The sequence below is a fragment of the Macaca thibetana genome, chromosome 16 (assembly GCF_024542745.1).
Source record: "Macaca thibetana thibetana isolate TM-01 chromosome 16, ASM2454274v1, whole genome shotgun sequence".
Taxonomy (NCBI): Eukaryota; Metazoa; Chordata; class Mammalia; order Primates; family Cercopithecidae; genus Macaca; species Macaca thibetana.
The window spans coordinates 33,914,784-33,934,851 of NC_065593.1; the positions used below are offsets into that span (position 1 = coordinate 33,914,784).

The following is a 20,068-nucleotide window of genomic DNA, read 5'->3' on the forward strand; positions in this document are numbered from 1 at the left end:
AGCTGAGATCATGCCACTGCACTCCCGCCTGGGTGACAGAGCAAGACTCTATCTCCAAAAAATAAATAAATAAATAAATAAAAATTAAAGAAAGAATGCTTATTCAGCAGTTCTAATTTATTAATGCAAATTGAAGTTTTCTATTAGACCTGTTTTGTTTGAGCATCTTCCTTCCCTTAGTAATTTATAGAGAGTGAGATTTTTCTTGGCATCCTGTATATCTTGAAAGGCTGTACTCTGGAAGTTCCTTTTGACAGTTGTGTTAAGACCCTGACACTTTTCCCTAAAAAGGTTAGACTCTTCATATTAAAACTTCTGAAATGCTGGCAAAATATTTGATTTTCTGAGATTATCATTGCAATCGGTGTTCACTATTGCAGTGATTGAGGAGGATAAGAGGGACTTTTATTTTTTATTCCATGTTCTTTGAAGTTTGCAATTAGCATATGTTCATGTAATATTAGTAGTCCATTTTCCAAAAAAAAAAATATTTAGGAAGGAAGGAAAAAATGAATGGGAAAGAGAGAAAGTGAAAATGAAAGAAAGAAGGGAATGAGGAAGGAAGAAAATGCAGGGGAAAAGGACTACCTCACTTTGTTATACAAGATGAAAATAAAATGGTATACAGTAATGAAAGTAAACCAGACCTAAATTTTTTTTTTATTATTTTTTATTTTTATTTTTATTTTTTTTGAGACAGAGTCTTGCTCTGTTGCCCAGGCTGGAGTGCAGTGGCTCTATCTCGGCTCACTGCAAGCTCTGCCTCCCAGGTTCACGCCGTTCTCCTGCCTCAGCCTCCTGACTAGCTGGGACTACAGACACCCGCCACCACGCCTGGCTAATTTTTTGTTGTTGTTGTTTTTGGTAGAGACAGGGTTTCACCGTGTTAGCCAGGATGGTCTCAATCTCTTGACTTAGTGATCCGCCTGCCTTGGCCTCCCAAAAGTGCTGGGATTACAGGCGTGAACCACCACACCTGGCCACCAGACCTAAATGTATTAACATGGATGACCCATATAGTGTTATGTGAAAAAGTTTACTATGATTTTTTAAATTGTCACTCACTGAATGATCCTGAATGCTTCATGTATTCCATACCCTAGCCAAGAAGAGTCAAGATGACTGTCAGTCTGCAGGTCAAGAAATGGTTGTTCAATCTTTTGAAACATTCATAAAATAGTTTTTTAAAAAATTATTAGAGAAACGTTAGACGTATATAGTACACAGTTAGTTGTATAAGGAATCTACCAATTACCAAGTTTCAACAATTTACAACATTCTGCCATAAAGTATCCTAAGAAAGACTTTTTAAAGATCACAACTCTCCACCATTACATAAAACGAGTGAGGCAGGGTGGTGATTTGTGGAGATCTCTGTTTAGTAGTGTGATATTGTGGAGCAGAAGAGGAAATCAAACCTGGAAAATGCTCTCACTTTTGGAAAGTTAAAGAAAACCCTGCATGGCCGGGCGCGGTGGCTCACGCCTGTAATCCCAGCACTTTGGGAGGCCGAGGCGGGCGGATCACAAGGTCAGGAGATCGAGACCACGGTGAAACCCCGTCTCTATTAAAAATACAAAAAATTATCCGGGAGCGGTGGCGGGCGCCTGTAGTCCCAGCTACTCGGGAGGCTGAGGCAGGAGAATGGCGTGAACCCAGGAGGCGGAGCTTGCAGTGAGCCGAGATTGCGCCACTGCACTCTAGCCTGGGGCACAGAGCGAGACTCTGTCTCGAAAAAAAAAAAAAAAAGGAAAGAAAACCCTGCAGTAGTTGTGGGCTTGTGTTCTCTATCTCATGCTTTCCCCTGTCCTCTCGGTTTTGAGAATTTTCTGATTAATTTAGAGATAAAATATGGAAAACATCATGAATGCTTAATGATCATTTAAAAAGATTTTAGATTATGTTCCTAACTATAGGGTGAAAATGTTTGGTGCCTTCCAGGTCTAAAAGCTTTTATCTCTCCATGCCAAGACAACTTTGCCTCTTTTGCTTAGGCAAGAGAAAATCTGTATGTAATTCTTCTTGCTGCATAATGATATGGATCTTTGTAGTATGTAACTAAATAATAAATAAATGAGACATGAAAGAAACTGCATTAACTCTTTGCAAAAAAATTATTTTTGCCATTTTTACATTTACAAGCATCACCCCCCAACCCCACCTGCTTTTTTTGTCAGGGCTTAGTGTAGATGCTAGACCAAATACTACATTAGAGTCTTTACTCTTCAACTATGCCATTGTAGATGGAATCAAGAACAGTAAGCTTTCAATCACTGTCCTATTGCCTATATGTACAAATTGGTACATCGATTACTACACACAATTTAATGACCAAAAATAGTGATTATTTACCTTTACAACATCAATTTACAGTAGGTTCCATATATGCTGTACTCATCCTAGTATCTTATAGAGTATATTTTAGTGTGTTCCTTGAATTTGGAATGGAGAATTGATTATTCCTGAAAGAAATGCATCTAACATTCAGGTTTGGCTGTGAGAATACAGTTGCTACTGTTGAAGCAATACAACTCATAATTCTACGCAGAATTTAGCTTAGGATGCTTTCAGCAAATAATCAGTTTTCTGAACAAAAAAACAACATGTTTGAGCAGTTGATAAAGCTGGTCCTATGTTTGATATTTGTATGTGTAAATACAGAGATAATGATAAACGGATATGGAGACATTATGCATAAGCAAGTTAGAAGTAGCACACTCCCTTTAAAAAGTTACTGAACCTAAAAATAGGAAGAAAAACACATGGCCCACTATGCAATAAGGTCAACTTTTATTTTGTTTATCATTTTCCAATTTCTGTTGATATATATCTGATTTGCTTGTTTGCATATATTGACTATGGTGTACTGCACTATCAATTGTATTGTTCTTACTCCACAACTTTTAATTAAATATGAATTTTTATACAACTACATGATATACACAGTTTAAAAGGTAACAAGAAATATCCAGTGGAAAATAAATCCTCCGTATACCCCCGTCAACCTCATCGCCTCCCAGGAGGCACTTACTATTAGTAATGTATTGTATTCTCTACTCCTGTAAAGGTGAACTTTAATAAGAATGCTTTTATTGTTAGATCTGAGTCTGGCCAGATTATATAACCCATGATAAGACAACAGTTGTTATTCATAAGCTGTAAGCAAAGTATTATATAGTTATGATACAATTGTTTAAAATAGTGTGGACTGACTTTTCCAGCTATCCTACTGTTGGTGATTTAATGTACACATAGTGCAGCTGTACTGTCCAATGAGTTGCACTGATATGAATTCTAGTAGAACACATGAAGTATTGTGTGTGTCTTTCCAGGTAAATATGAGGGGACTTCAAAAAGTTTGTGGAAAAAGGGAATTAGAAGATAAAAATTAAAAATATAAACTTTATTTCTCAAGATAAGCCCCATCAAGTTAAAGATACTTTTGTAAGCAATGACACTAGCCATTTAGTCCATCCTAAAAAACTGAAGGTCCTGGGAATTTAATTATGTCAATACTGTCTTTTTTACATTAACTAAAGAAAAATGATGCCCTTTAATGATTTTTTTTAAGATTAGAAGCAAAAAGAAGTCTGAAGGAGCCAGATGAGGACTGTGAGGTAGATGCCTAATGATTTCCCATCGAAACTCTCACAGAATTGCCCTTGTTTGCTAGGAGGAATGAGCAAGAGTATTGTTGTGGTGGAGAGAACTCTCTGATGAAGCTTTCCTGGGCATTTTTCCACCAAAGATTTGGCTGATTTTCTCAAAGATTCTCATAATTAACAGATGTTATTATTTTCTTTGGCCCTCCAGAAAGTCAACAAACAAACTGCCTCAAGCATCCTAAAAAACTGTTGCCATGACCTTTGCTCTTGCCCACTTTTGCTTTGACTGCACCACTTCCGCCTTTCGGTAGCCATTGCTTTGATTGCGCTTCGTCTCTTGGATCATACTGTAACAGTGAAGCCGTGGTTTATTTCCTGTTACAGTTTTTTTTTTTTTTTTTTTTTTTTTTTTTTTGAGACAGAGTCTTGCTCTGTCACCCAGGCTGGAATGCAGTGGCACGATCTCTGCTCACTGCAGCCTCCGCCTCCCGGGTTCAAGCGATTCTCATGCCTCAGCCTCCCAGGTAGCTGGGACTACAGGCGCCTGCCACCACGCTGGCTAATTTTTTATGTTTTTAGTAGAAATGGAGTTTCACCATGTTGGCCAGGATGGTCTCGATCTCTTGACCTCGTGATCTGCCGCCTTGGTCTCCCAAAGTGCTGGAATTATAGGCGTGAGCCACCATACTCAGCCTCCTGTTACAGTTCTTTGAAGAAATGCTTCAGAATCTTGTTCCCACTTGATTAAAATTTCCATTGAAAGCTTTCCTGTAGTTTGCAGCTGATCTGGGTGCAATGCTTCAGGCACCCGTTAAGTGAAAAGTTTGCTCACCTTTAATTTTTCAACCAGAATTGGGGAAGTGGTACCAATTGCGATGTCTTTGGCACTGGCTGTAGTTTCTGCTGTTGGTCATTGGTCTCTTCGATGAAGGCACAAAGAAAATGAATTTTTTTCTATCAAATTGATATGGATGGCCTGGCCACTGAGGACTTCATCTTCAGTACCATCTTATCCCTTCTTAAAACGAACTATCCATTTGTAAACTGCTGATTTCTCTGGGGCATTGTCTCCATAAACTTTTGGTAAAGAATCAGTAATTTCACCATTCTTCTACCCAAGCTTGACTGTAAGTTTGACATTTGTTCTTACTTCAGTTTTCCATGAACTTTTTGAAGACCCCTCATAAACTCCACCTTGTCCTTAAAATGGTTTGACCTTGCAAATGTTTTGAGGGAATTGTTATAGTCTATTCACTTCTTAGAAGTATATTAGAGGCTGGGTGTCATGGTATACACCTGTAGTTGCAGCTCCTCAGGAGGCTGAGAGAGGAGGATCACTTGAGGCCCAGGAATTCTAGGCTGTAGCGCAGTATGATTATCATGCCTGTGAATAGCCACTGCATGCCAACTTGGTCAGCATAGCGATACCTATCTCTTAAAAAAAAAAAAAAAGTATACTTGCACAGTTTGAAATTTTTCCTTAGTAGAGTAGCTGATCTGGCTGATAGCATGAACCCATTATGCTTTATTCTTTCTCTCCATTTTATGAGATATTTAGGGCCACTAAGAAGTAAAACTAAATTGTGAGCCCAGCCAGACTACCTCCAGGTGTAATTTGTCCAGATGCTGAATGTCAAGCGACCTTTTGGTAGCAGGAACAATAAATGAAAGCTCCTTAGTTTATCTTCTGTTGTAATATTATGATACTGTGGGGGTACAGAAAAGGAGATGGGGGGAAACGATGTACCCAGAGTTGTCAGTTTTTCAGTGAAATCTATTAGCTTATAGACAGAGAAGATACATACTTTTTCTAATTATATATTGTCTGTGACTGTTCTTCTGGGAATGTGGAATAAAAAGAAAGTGAAACCAGAGATGTACAATACTGACTGTTAGAAAACTTTAATAATTAATGAGAGAACATCTATGGTACTACAGGGTCAGGGTGCAAGGAAGATCATTGATCCGTATAATATATAATGTAGATACAGCTTGTTTCCCTTTATGTATTATTGTTGCATGGGTATAGACGGCGGCTAATCAACAGAACAACCAGTGATATTCTGTGGAATTGCTTTACTGCTCTGTGTATTAGATTTAGTGAATTCCTCTACATTTAAATTGTCACACTTATAAATCAGTGTGAATTTAATACTACCCATTTTCAAGTAGTTGTGTGTGTTATTTTTAATCTGAGAGGGTTCTCCCTGTTTTTAGTCATTTAAAAAGTCACACTTTAATTTTTCCCACTTTGATATGTATGCAATGATAACTTGAGTCAGTAAATCTCCAATTACTACAATTTAAGTATGTTTGTTGGATGTTATAATTTCTCCTCTGTGAATTGCTTGTTCATTGGGAACTGCCTTTGTTCATTTTGCTTTTGGATTATTTGTCTTCTGAACCTTTGTTTTAAAATGGCAAATTTTAGTTTCTGTACTAAGAGACTACATTCCCAAGCAGAATTTCATCCGTATGAGTGCTTTCTGATCAGAAACAGAGTTTGGTAAAGAGCCCTTGCTTATTGTGTGGCTGCTATATAAATGCTGTTTTTAATAAGCACCAAAAATATATTGAGGTTTGTCCTTGGGAGAGAGTTTATCACTGTTGGCCTTTGGGTGAACTTTGAGCCTGAGCTGTTTCATTCAAGGCAGCATGATGTCATTTAACTGCAGATTTCTCTGTTGCTAGAAAAAGGAATGTTGTTCCTCTAAATAACCTAAATGACTGAAAAATGCTGGCACAACATTATTCATCTCTCAGGTCGCCACTAAAAACTTTAACATGGTGAGGGTTTCATTGTTTGCGGAGGAAGGGTGGGGATATGGTAAAGAGTAGGAGAAAACAGAAACTGTGTCTGGTCCTGAATCTGAAGAATTCCACTGTCCATATAAAAGTCCGCTGCCAGTAGGACCCAGTAAACTCACTTGTCCAGATGAGAGCTTTTGGGTCCATCTTTGATTTTTCACTTATAAATCAGAATGTGAATTTTAAATTTATAATTAAACTTACAAATGCATTTAATCTTCATTTATAGATCAGAGTGTGAATTTTTGAATTAAAAGACTCTATATTTCTATTTCTATATATTCAGCCTATTATCATATTTTAAGTGTCCAACAAAATCTTAAACCAGGTAACTATATGATTATCTCACATATAAAACTAGGTACCATTAGCATCAGCATTTTTATCCTCAATTTGAGAAGCAGATTTCTCTGATAGTGATAGCATCGCAATTAATGTTAAGGAGTAGAACAGCTTCTTATCTGCTAGAGTTGGGAGGCTGGAGTTTACAAACAGTGGTACCTGTAGTTGATCAGCTATGTCCTCTAAAGCTTCCAGAGCTACAGCTAAGATAATTTATTACTGGAAATTCAAGAAATATAGGAAAGGGTAGAACAAGAACAGAATAAAACCAAACCAAATAGACTTTTCCTTCATTACTTTCGTAAATAAGTACTGCTCGATGTTCAGTATTATGCTTTGTGCTTGTTTAGATAAAGAGGATGCTTACAAGCTGTGTGTAGTCTTTTCACTTTTACAAGCATTGACAGTTGTTTTTCATTGCTTTAAATGAAATAGTACTGGATACAGATATTTTTATTTTTATTCTTTCTTTGTAAAGAAATATTTACATCTTATAAACTTCATTTTTAGAAGGTCTGGTATTTTTTCCTGAGTATGTAAAACCATGTCAAATACAATGAGAGTTATTAATTACCTGCTCTAATGTACAGTGTATTTAATATGTTAATGATAAAGATCTGACCTTTTGTATTCTAAGTAGAAGACTAGATTAGTTGCAGATGAACTTTTTTGATATCTAGCTGTTTCTTTGGGAATATTTTAGAAAGAATTTGATTCCATAAAATTGAGTTTATCTTCTCATTCTTTTGGGGGAAAAATTGAAATGTTAGGTTTAAATTTTTCTAGGAATGGTAATAACTCATTCTCGGAATCTTGGTTCAAATTCACCTATCCTAACCTATATTAAGTAGTGTTAAAGAACTAGATATTTGAAGAAACTTAATGATGTCAACTTAGATGTCTGTTAATATAATGCTTATACCTTTAATCTTGCAATTATTATTTGCATACTTTAATACTTTGTACCTATAGTTTAGCAGTATGTAAAGCAATACTTTTAACTTCCTCTAACTGATAAATACCATATTTTCTGTGGGTAATTTTTAAAACTTCTTTATACATTGATTCTTGTATTAAGTTGCAGAGGGCATCTAAAAATTCAAAAATAGAACTCTTCCAAGATTTTGATTTGAAAAGTTGTATGTATTATTAATTGACTTTTTGGAATATCATGAATTTTATTATATAGGATTCAGACCTAAGGACGTTATTAAGGGGCCATTAATTTTTCTTTTCATAACTTTATTTATGTTGTTTTGTGGACTTGGCAGTATTTTTGGTTTAGATTAACAGGACTGATTTTCAAAAGTCAGCCGTAAAGCAGATTGGCTTTTGTTTGCTTTACACATACTCACATATGAAAATATATAAATAGGCTGGGCATGGTGGCTCACACCTGTAATTCCAGCATTTTGGGAGGCTGAGGTGGGCAGATCATGAGGTCAAAAGATCAAGACCATCCTGGCCAACGTGGTGGAACCCTGTCTCTACTGAAAATACAAAAATTAGCTGGGCGTGGTGGTATGCACCTGTAATCCCAGCTACTTGGGAGGCTGAGGCAGGAGAATCACTTGAACCTGGGAGGCGGATGCTGCAGTGAGCAGAGATCACGCTGCTATATACCACCAGCCTGGTGACAGAGCAAGACTCCATCTCAAAAAATATATATATATATGTGTGTGTGTATGTGTGTGTGTGTGTGTAGACACACACACACAAAATACACAGAAGCCCATATATTCCTATAAGAAAAATACCGTTAGTGATTTTCTTTAAGCTCTTATTTACTTACTGTAAACATGATTTGCTTATAAACACTAAAAACAGACAGGCTCACAGTTACCTCATAATGATCTACTCAACCTGCCCTTGCTTCTTGATCTATATTTAGCAAATGCCTGTGTCTAGTAGAGGCAGTACTTTTGAAGTTGTACTCTGTAAAGTAAATTGATAGTATTTCCTTTTCAGTTTGGCAGATAAGGTGTGTTTGAAAATTACTGTACTAAGAACATGGCAAGATTTATATCCTTGTACCAAGTTCATTAATTATCTAAGGACAGTTGGTAAATATAAAGATACTAAACATTTTTCTTTAGGGTAGCTATTTTGTATCTTGGTCCATTGAACTTGGATTTGCAAGATATGTAACTTTATTTTTCTTTAAATAAACTCTATTAGGTTTTTTTAGTACCTCCATTTGAAGAAAGGTGGAAAAATTAATCTCAATCAATTATACCGCCTCCAAAGTTACATCTAAATTCTCTAGGGCTTACAGGGTATAAAAGTATGAGGTAAGGGATTTGGGGACATTTTGCCCTAATTGCCACCACTGACATGTCCCATTTCCCCACCAGATCATTCGTCATTGGTTCATATAGGTCTCTGTAGCATCCATTGTTGTTTCTCATCCAGCTCCTGTCAGTTCTCTGGACTATGTCTGTATTATTCTTGTACATGTATGAAACATTATTCTCCTCCAAGCTATGGGGAACATGATAAGGTTGTCACAGACCTGGCTGTACAGACACACTATGTGCACACTGTTTCTACTCTTGTACCATGTGGGATCTCTTGCCACTTCCCTTAACTCTGCCCAAGAATGAAGACGTAAGTTTTCACAGTCATTGATCCCTAAAACTTTTTCTGGGATTCTGTTGTTTCCCACTCCTCTTTGTGACTGTCTTTTTTCCCCTTTCTGTCTCTGCCAATCTTGCTCCAATCTCAGGGTATCATTCCTAGTGTTTGAGTGGGTAGAAGCATGGAAACTTTGCTCTTATCATACTTTCCTTTTATCACGGTTGTAAATTCTTTTTTCCATATGAACTGGTATGTCATTCCTTCCCAAGGCAGTAAACATAGAATGTTCTTCCTACCTGGATTGGGAGAAAATTTTTAACATAAATAAATGCAAGTGGTGAAATAAAAGGGATAGACTTTGGCAGAGGAGCAAAAGAGAGGATAATTCTATTTAAAGAAAAAGCCAAAGAAGCATTAAGTAAAGCCAAAGACACAAATAATGGTAACCCACAATTAAAAAACCAAAGAAGTGACTTGGGAAATAGTAGAAGGAGAGATGAAAAAGAAGCATTGAAAAAAATCATGCAAGATCAACAAGAATCCCCAAATAAATGGAAGTCGAAGGTTGCAGATTTACAGAAAAGGAAAGAGTAATAAAGCTGCCCAGCCTGGGTTTGCGAAAGGGAAAGTACAGTTTCAGGGCAGGTAAACTGAATTTGGTAGTGATGATGAATGTGATGGAGAATGGTGCAGCTGAGCCAGTAAAAAGAACAAAAGAAGAAACAGAGAAGAACCTGCACCACAAGGACAGAAAACAGAAAATGGTGCCAGAGACTGGTAGTTTAGTGCACAGATTCATTTTAATTAGGTTTTAAGCTGCTTTTGTTTTGGGACTTTTAAAACAAAAACCAAATTAGACCTACTATTCAGTGTCCACCTGCAAGAAGGCAAAACTTTCAGGCCAGGTGTGGTGGCTCATGCCTGTAATCTCAGCACTTTGGGAGGCTGAGGCGGGTGGATCACTTGAGGTTAGGAGTTCAAGACCAGCCTGGCCAACATGGCAAAACCCCGTCTCTACTCAAAATACAAAAATTAGCCGGGCATGGTGGCGCACACCTGTAATTCCAGCTACTCGGGAGGCTGAGGTGGGAGGATCACTTGAACACAAGGTGGAGGTTGCAGTGAGCCGAGATCACGCCACTGCACTACAGCGTGGGTGACAGAGTGAGACCCTGTGTCAAAAAAAAAAAAGAAAGAAAGGAAACTTTTTTGTTGTTGTTGAACTTGTCTTTTTTGTTATTCACATGAGAATTTTTTTGAATGTATAGTTCTATTTGTGTAATTTCAGATCATTCAATATCAAAAGGAACATTCTTCCACGAAATTACCTTTGTAGTATGAGAATGTGTTAGTACAAACTAAGAAAATTTATGCTATATGAAAAGAGCAAAAACTTAGTTTATTTTTATCTTTTTGTGCCCAAAGCATTTGAGAACGAATTTTAAACTAGAATATTGGCTATTGACTATGAGCCCTTCCCACAGATCATTTATCCTGTCTCCTAGGCTGGCCTTCTGTATTTACACAGGCAGCCTGGTAACATTAGAAAGAATTACTTGTCACAAAGCTTTTCAGTACTATATGTAGACTGACTAAAATCAAGAGACTTACTGATTTCTTTGTCCAAAAGTTTTGTGATGCTGGCAGGTCATATCTGTAAAACAAAAGCCACCTAAGGTCATTTCCAAACACTCAACCACCTTTGACTAAAACAACAACAACTACAACAAAAACTAAGAAAAGTGTTAAATACTGGTAAGCTGAACATTTTAGATCTGTCACTTTAACTTATGCACGTACTGGCTTGATATGTCCCCCAACATCAGCCATGGCAAACAGAGCTTGGCTTTTCTGCTGTCATGGCCATTTATACTGAAATTCGAGGTTATAGTGAAGAGTTTAGAAGGATAACAAGTGGACAAAAAGTAAATCCTATGAAAATGATAGTACCTTTCTATTTTAAATTTTCTAATAATTTATAGCTAACAATCTCATAATAACCATGTTTATTTCAGAATTTTCTTGTCTAGATTTTAGAAATGGTAATAAGTAGCTAATTATTTTTCTCCTAAGCTCTCAAATGAAAACCAGTTTTTCATATTTTTCCTTTTAAAGAATAATGTAGATTCTCCAAACTTTTACTACTGATCTATTTTAGAGGAATGGCAGTGAGTATACTCCTGTATAACACAGCTCTGAAATTCTAATGTGTAATGAAATTACCTAGGGATCTTGTTGAAATACAGATTGTCATTCAGTAGGGCTGGGTGGGTGGAGCCTGAAATTATTTATTTCTAACAAGCTGTGCCAGGGAAGTCAATGTTGATGGTCTGAGGACCACATTTGGATGAAGCAGGTTCTGGCTCGGTATACTGTTGGGACTGTTCTAAGGTATTCCATGCTACATATTGTAATTCCTAAAACCGTGTAGAGAATCCAATACTGAATATAATAGGAAGACCAACAGATTTTAATAAATATATTACATTACCAATTATGAACAGAAATATATCTAGTTGTATGTTTAACACCACAGTGCCAAGTAATGATTAATTTATTGTGAAAAAATATGTTCCCTTATTGCACTCTTCTTTCAGACTTTTCAAAATTATTTGGATTATAGTTAGCTTCTAGTTTTAAGCTTCTCCTGTTTTGATGTTTGTGCTTCTACCCAATTTGGTAATAAAAATGTATCAAACATGGAAAAGATGGTGGGGCCAAGGAAGGATATTTATTTAATGTTGAAAAATATTATCCCACCAGATTTATTTTTTTATATTGCCCGTCTTCTGATGGCTTCCAAGCATGCTTAATTAGAAAACTATTTTTAGTGAAAAGAGGGGATGGAAATTCTTACAATCTCTTTAGGATTTTGGGATGCATATTTATGATACTATTTCTAGATGTATATTTGGAATCTTTATTACTTCCCTTGGAAAGTTAATGAGGGCAGAGAGGATCTTTCTCCCTTCTCACTGTGGAAAATTCCAAACATATACAAAACTAGAAAATAATAGTATAATGAGCCTCCATGTACCTATGAGTCAGCTATGACAATGATCAACTAATGACCAATCTTGTTTTCATCTGTAATTCTACTTCCCACCTCTATCCCTGCCACTGGGTTATTTTGAAGCTAATCCCAGACGTTATAATACATTATCCCTATTTTGTTGATGGATAAACAAGTGTCCAGCCATTCTAGTGCCATTGCTTACTTAGTACAGAATCCCAAACTCCAACCACCCAGTAAATACTTATTGAGTGCTTATTCTGTGACATGTACTAGTCTAGGCTCAGCAAATATAAAACACAACATAAACTTTTGGAGAAATTCACGTTAGGTACCAGCTAGTTACGTAAGGTGTGGTTGCTCACTTCTACTTAAAAATTTCCAATTGCTTTCCATCATATTACTCGAGCTTTATTACTAAAAAAAAAAAAAAAAAAAAAAAAAAAAAAAAAAAAAAAAGGAAAAAGAAAAAAAAAGAAAGGAAAAGCCCACAGTAATCTGCTGGTCCTACCTCCTTTGCCTTACTGACTCATCTTGCACTCACAGCATGGCTTACCCCACCCAACCACAGTGGCTTCCTAACTGTTACTGATTCCCTTTATTTCTCAAAATCTTTGTACTTAACATTCCCTTTGTCACACCTTTCCTTCAGATATTTGTATAACATATTACCTCACCTCTTTAAAATCTTCTCTGCCCTCATCTGCTTTCCAGCCTCTACATATTTGTCCATATTCACATTTTTCACTAGTATTTAAGGGGTGGGAATTTCAAGGATCCTCTTGTTCTCTTCTGTAGTAAGAATTAATATAGAATTTAGTGGTGTGAAGATAACCTTTTGAAAACATTACTTATCAGCCTTTCAATGTGTATCAATTATTTCCAAAAGAATGCTGAAATAATAGATATTGTGGTATTCTTTTCTTCTTGATATCATTTGTCATCACAAGAATGTAGGTGTATGCTTTTGTGATCATTTGTGTTTTGTACAAATGCCACCATGCCTGTTGGCTGTAAAACTATGATTTTGAAGAACTAGCAGCTAAAAGTTTTGACTACTGCAGATCTTACACTTTAATACTATGTATGCCTCTGTTGAGTAATTCACTGAATTAGCATTTCTCCTCTTGCAGCAAGTTAAGATAAGCTTTTTGTGAGTCTGTGTCTTTTAAAATCTTGCCCTAGGTTATGCTTTGTCTACTTTATTTGTATCTGTTTCACTAAGATACAGTTTTTCAAAATACTACCTTGTTCTAGCAAGAACTCAATGAGGTTGGCATTCTCTTTCACTGCTTGGGTAAGTGTATAACTCTGGGAATACATATTAAGAAATTTGTATATTTACATCCTCTGATTTCATATGGAGGAATCTAACTCAAGGAACTTTTTGTGTGTTGATGTGTATATATAAATGTCTCTGGGTGGTGGAAATTATGAAGGTTGTTTTCAGCTTGTCATTCTTCTCTATTTCTTCTACACTTCTTTAATGATCATCTCTTACTTTCTTACTTTTCTTCCTACTTACCTCCCCTGTTTTTCTCTATTCCTCCCAGTACTTCATTGCTTGATTTCTCTGGGTATTAAAATGATAGGCCAGGCGTGGTAGTTCATACCTATAATCCCAGCACTCTGAGAGCCAAAGCCAGAGGATCACTTGAGGCCAGGAGTTTGACACCAGCCTGGTCAACATTGTGAGATCCTGTCTCTACAAAAAAGAAAATTTTGGACAGGCATGGTAGCTCACGCCTGTAGTCTCAGCTACTTATTAGACTAAGGTGAGAAGATGGTTTGAGCCCAGAAGTTTGAGGTTACAATGAGCTATGATCATGCCACTGCACTCCAGCCTGGGTGACATAGCAAGATCCTATCTCTTAAGAAAAAAAAAAAAAAGAGATTAAATAAAATCATGTATGAGGTTGGGGGGTTATATGGGAAATATCTGTATCTTTAGCTCTACTTTGCTGTGAACCTAAAAGTGCTGTTAAAAAAAAAAAAGAAAAGAAAAGAAAAAAAGAAAAAAATACCTTTAGCGATATAGAGACAGAGTGGGTGAGTCGTAGCTTCCAAAGAAGAGACTAAGATTTTGAGGAGATAATGTCTGGTTCATATTAGGAACTCAGTAAATGTTTTTGAATCATTGTATTGTTTTACTAAGCAAATGTTCCTATTTGAGTGAAAAAGTAGGCTGTTTATAATTTGACTATGTCATACCACTTAAGAATCATGAAAACTACCCAGGTATCTAAGAAAGATGATGTATTTCTCTGGATAAATGATTTTTTTCAGGACTGAAAGCATTTTTTCAATTAAATGTGCATTTTTTATGCCTAGCATTTATATGAAGCTACTAAATAAACTCTTTTAAAGAATCCTAATATCATCCCCCAATGAACAGATTTGTCGCTGCTCTTCAGTGTACTTTTGCTATTAGCATGTAATTAGTTGTTTATTTCTTTTATTGCAAGAAGATGTCATTACTAAATTCCTGTAGATATTTTTTAAAGTATCTTATTCCTAAGAACTTCATTCTTACTTGTTCAATAATTGTTTGAATTGCCTCTGTGCTTTAAAGTATTATATTTTATCTTATAGATTACCATAGTATCCAAAATGGTTGTGCCCATGTCTGTTTTTCCACTGCATGGAATAAAGTGGTTTAAATCTATTTTCTTTCTCCTTTAGTGGTTCCCCCTGGAAGTCCTGGGCCCATTACTCGACATGGGTCTTATGACAGTTTAGCTTCTGACCATAGTGGACAGGAAGATGAAGAATGGCTTTCCCAGGTAAAACTCTGAAATATTGAGAGTATTAAAGTAAAATAAAACAAATTTACTGTTTTTATTCTTTTTCTTAGAGGTAAATGGGGAGAATTGGTAACTCTTTGTTGGATTATCAAGAATTAGTTGTCTTTCCATATTACAAATTACTCCACAAATACTGCTGCAGGTGTACATATACATATTATATATACATTATACATATTTGTGTGTGTATGTGTGTATATATATGTTAGCGTCCATACACATGGCATAAAATCTATGTATTTTTCACACAATCCAATCCATTTAAAGCCTTAGGGCCTTGAAAGTAATTAATTAATTTTTGAGGCAGAGTCTTGCTCTGTCACCCAGGCTGGAGTACAGTGACATGACCTTGGCTCACTGCAACCTCTACTTCCTGGTTTCAAGTGATTTTCGTGCCTCAGCTTCTTGAGTAGCTGGGATTACAGGCATGTGCCACCCTGCCTGGCTAGTTTTTGTATTTTTAGTAGAGACAGGGTTTCGCCATGTTGGCCAGGTTGGTCTTGAACTCCTGACTTCAAGTGATCCACCCATCTTGGCCTCCGAAAGTGCTGGGATTATAGGCGTGAGCCACTGTGACTAGCTAGGACTTTGGAATTTAAATAGGCTCTTTGGAGCACATTTTCATCAGGTTTAAAATAAAAGTTGACCTTGATGAAACAGTGAAGCCACTCAACAATCTTTGGGATTTGTTTTGTGGAGCCAGCATTTTCCGAAGATTGAGTTCATACTTTCACTATTGGAAATATAACAGTCTACCCTACAGAAGTTCTGATGGTGCCCTCTGGGTTTCCTTTCCTAAGCCCATGTGATGCTGCTTTTAGTGGTCTCTAAACCAGCCTTACAACATTGCTGGGACTGCAGGCATGCATCACCATGCTGGCTAATTTGTTTGTTTGTTTGTTTGTTTGTTAATGTAGAGATAGGATCTCCCTTTGTTGCTTAGACTGATCTTGAACTCCGAGGCTCAAGCAATCCTCCTGTGTTGGCCTCCCAAAGTGCTGGGATTACAGGCAAGAGCCACCATGCCCAGTCTCCAACAGCTTCACTGACCATCCCTCCCCTTGCCAGGTGAAGCTGTCTTCATCTCAAGGGCTTTGAAATAAAAGATACTTGGGCAGATTTCAAAATGATGGGATTACAAATGACTTTGTTACAAATGCTGTTATGTCTTCCTCAAGTCTGACATCATTTTGTGAAGCTAATGACCTATCTCAGATTACCAATCTGGCAGCTTTTCATCGGACAGGTGCCTCAGAAAATGTGGAGGCCATTTGTAGTTTCATTTCTTTCTCAAGGAGTCTCAAGGAGGGTAGCCTGAAAACTAAAGTCTGGAAAATCAAAAGTAAAGTAAACTGGAAAATCAAACAGTGTCTAGGTAACATGTATTTATTTCATCACACCAAAAATATTCACAGGAAGTTTTTCAGTTCCTGGCATGTGGTGGTCCATCCTTTCTTAATGATAGGAAGATAAAGTAAACCCAAAATGCGTGTGTTTTTTCCAGAATCAAAATGTTGTCCAAGGAATGCTGGCAGAGAAACCACTGTCCTTCAACTTTTCAATTAGGAAAAGGGGTAATGTGTGCTGTCAGTGTGAAAGTATATACAATATGTTTGTCCGGCACACAGCAGGAGAGTGAATAGGAACATCTGGCCATCGCCTCGGTGAAATTGCACAGGCATCTGTTTACCTCTCGGCTCTGTGACACTGATGGTTTTGAGCTTAAAATACACAGAATGCTTTATCTGTGGCCTAATTTACATTGCTGAATACAACTACTTGAATCAGAAATCACTGTCCTCAATCTGAGCATTTTTCTCCCTGTGATTAGTGGGAATGTGAATATTGTTCCAAAGACCATGATGCTTCTGCCCTTTTGGACTCACAAACACAGGGCTACACTCTGTGAACCTTTTCAGTTATGTTTTGTTAAGAATTAATCACCAGAATCAGAGAAATGTGATTAAACATAAAAGAACTCAGGACAAAAATAAGGCACGTGGGAAGTCAATTACATTGACTTGCACAGGCGTGGATGTACCAATGACAAGACATTTAAACTAATTTGCATATTTAGTTTCTCATTCGAGTTGATTATTTGTTAAAAAAAAAAAAATGTAATATATATATTTTCAGGTTTTTCCAAGTGTTTTCTACCCACTTCTTTGACTTTATAATGTTTAATAAAATATTGGCAACATTCCCTACGCCCTCCATTGAGCATTAAATTCATAAAGCATTTTGGTATTTCTGTTTTGTAGCACATAAAATGCCTGTGTTGATATTTGTGGCAGTTGAGAAAACACACTAATTAATGGTATTTGGAAGACAAAAATCTAGTTTGAGAGAAAGTATAAAATAATTTTTTCATTTAAAAGTGGATTGGAGTAATATTAGGGCAGTATAGTAAATATTATAATATTTTATTGTGGAAAGAAAGTGGCTTTGGGCATTAAAATTATTTCAGACCTTTACTTTTCCTTGCATAGTTCAAGAACAACTTCACATTTGTCATAAGCTTGATCCTCAGTGAAGGAATTACTTTTAATCTGTGGATTAATAGGTGTAGTATTCAGTGCATGCCCACAACATGGTAAGTACTGTCTAGAGTGAACGAAAAGGTAGACCCTAGGGAGCTGACACTAGTTATACGAGGCAAGAAACTGATCCTTTTACTTTCATGTGATTTTTGTGTTGTATATGTGTGTGAGGTGCGCTTGTGTGTCTGTGTATGTATATGTACACAGTGTATTTTTTGGTTTTGTTGATGAAAAGCAGTAGAGGGATATTTTGAATGTCTGCAGCTGTGACTATCATCACCTTTTAATTATGGGTGCCCTATCCCTTTCCCACTTTAACATGGGCTTCTTGAAGAATGCGGGTGTTGAGAGGAAGAATGGGGGATTGTGAAGTCTCTCAAATCAGGATCACAAACCATTTAAATCATCATTGCTACTCTGTTCCAGGTTGAAATTGTAACACACACTGGACCCCACAGACGTCTGTGGATGGGTCCACAGTTCCAGTTCAAAACCATCCATCCCTCAGGCCAAACCACAGTCATCTCATCCAGTTCATCTGTGTTGCAGTCTCATGGTCCAAGTGACACGCCGCAGCCTCTTTTGGATTTTGATACAGATGATCTTGATCTCAACAGTCTCAGGTAGGAAATGAGAACTAGGGAGTGATTTGAATGAAAGGATTAATATGTTCATGTGGAATGAGCATCATATGTAATATTTAGGTTTCCCTTTTGAGGGGACTACATGTACTGTTGCATGTAATTCACTGTCATTACTTGGGATTGTATGTAGGGTCTCATGTGGGATCACATTACATGTAATAAATACTTGTTTTTCAGATTATATTCTCCCTAAACCTAATACTCACTGCACTTTTCAAGCAATTCCACCTTTTGATGCTTTGCTTATATTTCTAACTACTTGAATCTGATTATGTATTCTTTTCCTGATCTTTCTGAAGTTGGCACCACCTTTCAATTAAATTTCATCTGTGATTTTAATCTAATCCTGTATCTCTCTTCTTTTAGATTATATAAAGTTTTTGGATGGAAAAACGTTGGTATACATTCAGCTATAGTTTATCATTTATATTTTTATAATACATGTTCTCTCATCCTTATTTTTAGGAATCCTAGCACAGGTGTACAAATTATACTTTTTATTATTAGCTTATTTTTTATTGCAACTCAGACAGTTTTGACTTGCAGTCTCAAGTTTGCTTAGCAGTTTGTTATACCAAGACTTGACACATTAGGGTGCAACAGATAATGAAGGACTCAGTGTAATGTAATATAATCTCCCTTTTCTTGTCTTCTCTTTAAAACAAACAACCCCATCACAAAGTGGGCAAAGAATATGAACAAACACTTCTCAAAAGAAGACATTCATACAGCCAACGGACACATGAAAAAATGCTCATCATCACTCGCCATCAGAGAAATGCAAATCAAAACCACAGTGAGATACATCTCACACCAGTTAGAATGACAATCATTAAAAAATCAGGAAACAACAGGTGCTGGAAAGGATGTGGAGAAATAGGAACACTTTTACACTGTTGGTGGGACTGTAAACTAGTTCAACCATTGTGAAAAACAGTGTGGCGATTCCTCAAGGATCTAGAACTAGAAATACCATTTGACTCAGCCATCCCATTACTGGGGATATACCCCAAGGATTATAAATCAGGCTGCTGCAAAGACATATGCACACATATGTTTATTGCGGCCCTATTCACAATAGCAAAGACGTGGAATCAACCCAAATGTCCATCAGTGACAGACTGGATTAAGAAAATGTGGCACATATACACCATGGAATACTATGCAGCCATAAAAAAGGATGAGTTCATGTCCTTTGTAGGGACATGGATGCAAGTGGAAACCATCGTTCTTAGCAAACTATCGCAAGAACAGAAAACCAAACACCACATGTTCTCACTCATAGGTGGGAATTAATCAATGAGATCACTTGGACACAGGAAGGGGGATATCACACACCAGGGCCTATTGTGGGTTGGGGGAAGGGGGGAGGGATAGCATTAGGAGATATACCTAATGTAAATGACAAGTTAATGGGTGCAGCACACCAACATGGCACATGTATACATATGTAACAAACCTGCACGTTGTGCACATGTACCCTAGAACTTAAAGTATAATTTAAAAAAAAAAAAAAGAAAGAAAGAAAAGAAAAGAAAAAAACTTGTTTCTTCTACTGTAGCCTTGACAGCTTTTCAATATTTAAAAGCATTTTAAAGTAAGATTGGTGGTTAAACTAAAAGTGATTTTTGACACAATAAAACATAAACCAATATATTCCAAGTAAAAAAACCCCAAAAATTCTATAGTGTATCTTGAATATAAAACAACCCTCTGACCTTTTTCTTGCACACCT

General features: G+C 36.7%; 1 protein-coding gene across 9 annotated transcripts in view; it reads left to right on the forward strand.

The window, feature by feature from the left end:
• The window catches only part of BCAS3 (BCAS3 microtubule associated cell migration factor), a 707,133-nt gene that overhangs the window by 366,924 nt on the left and 320,141 nt on the right, over window positions 1–20,068 (forward strand). For all 9 annotated transcript variants that reach the window (XM_050764587.1, XM_050764586.1, XM_050764591.1 and 6 more), the window contains 2 exons: window positions 15,028–15,128; window positions 18,116–18,312. In XM_050764587.1, the coding sequence (XP_050620544.1) occupies window positions 15,028–15,128; window positions 18,116–18,312 (298 nt within the window). The remainder of the gene's footprint in view (window positions 1–15,027; window positions 15,129–18,115; window positions 18,313–20,068) is intronic.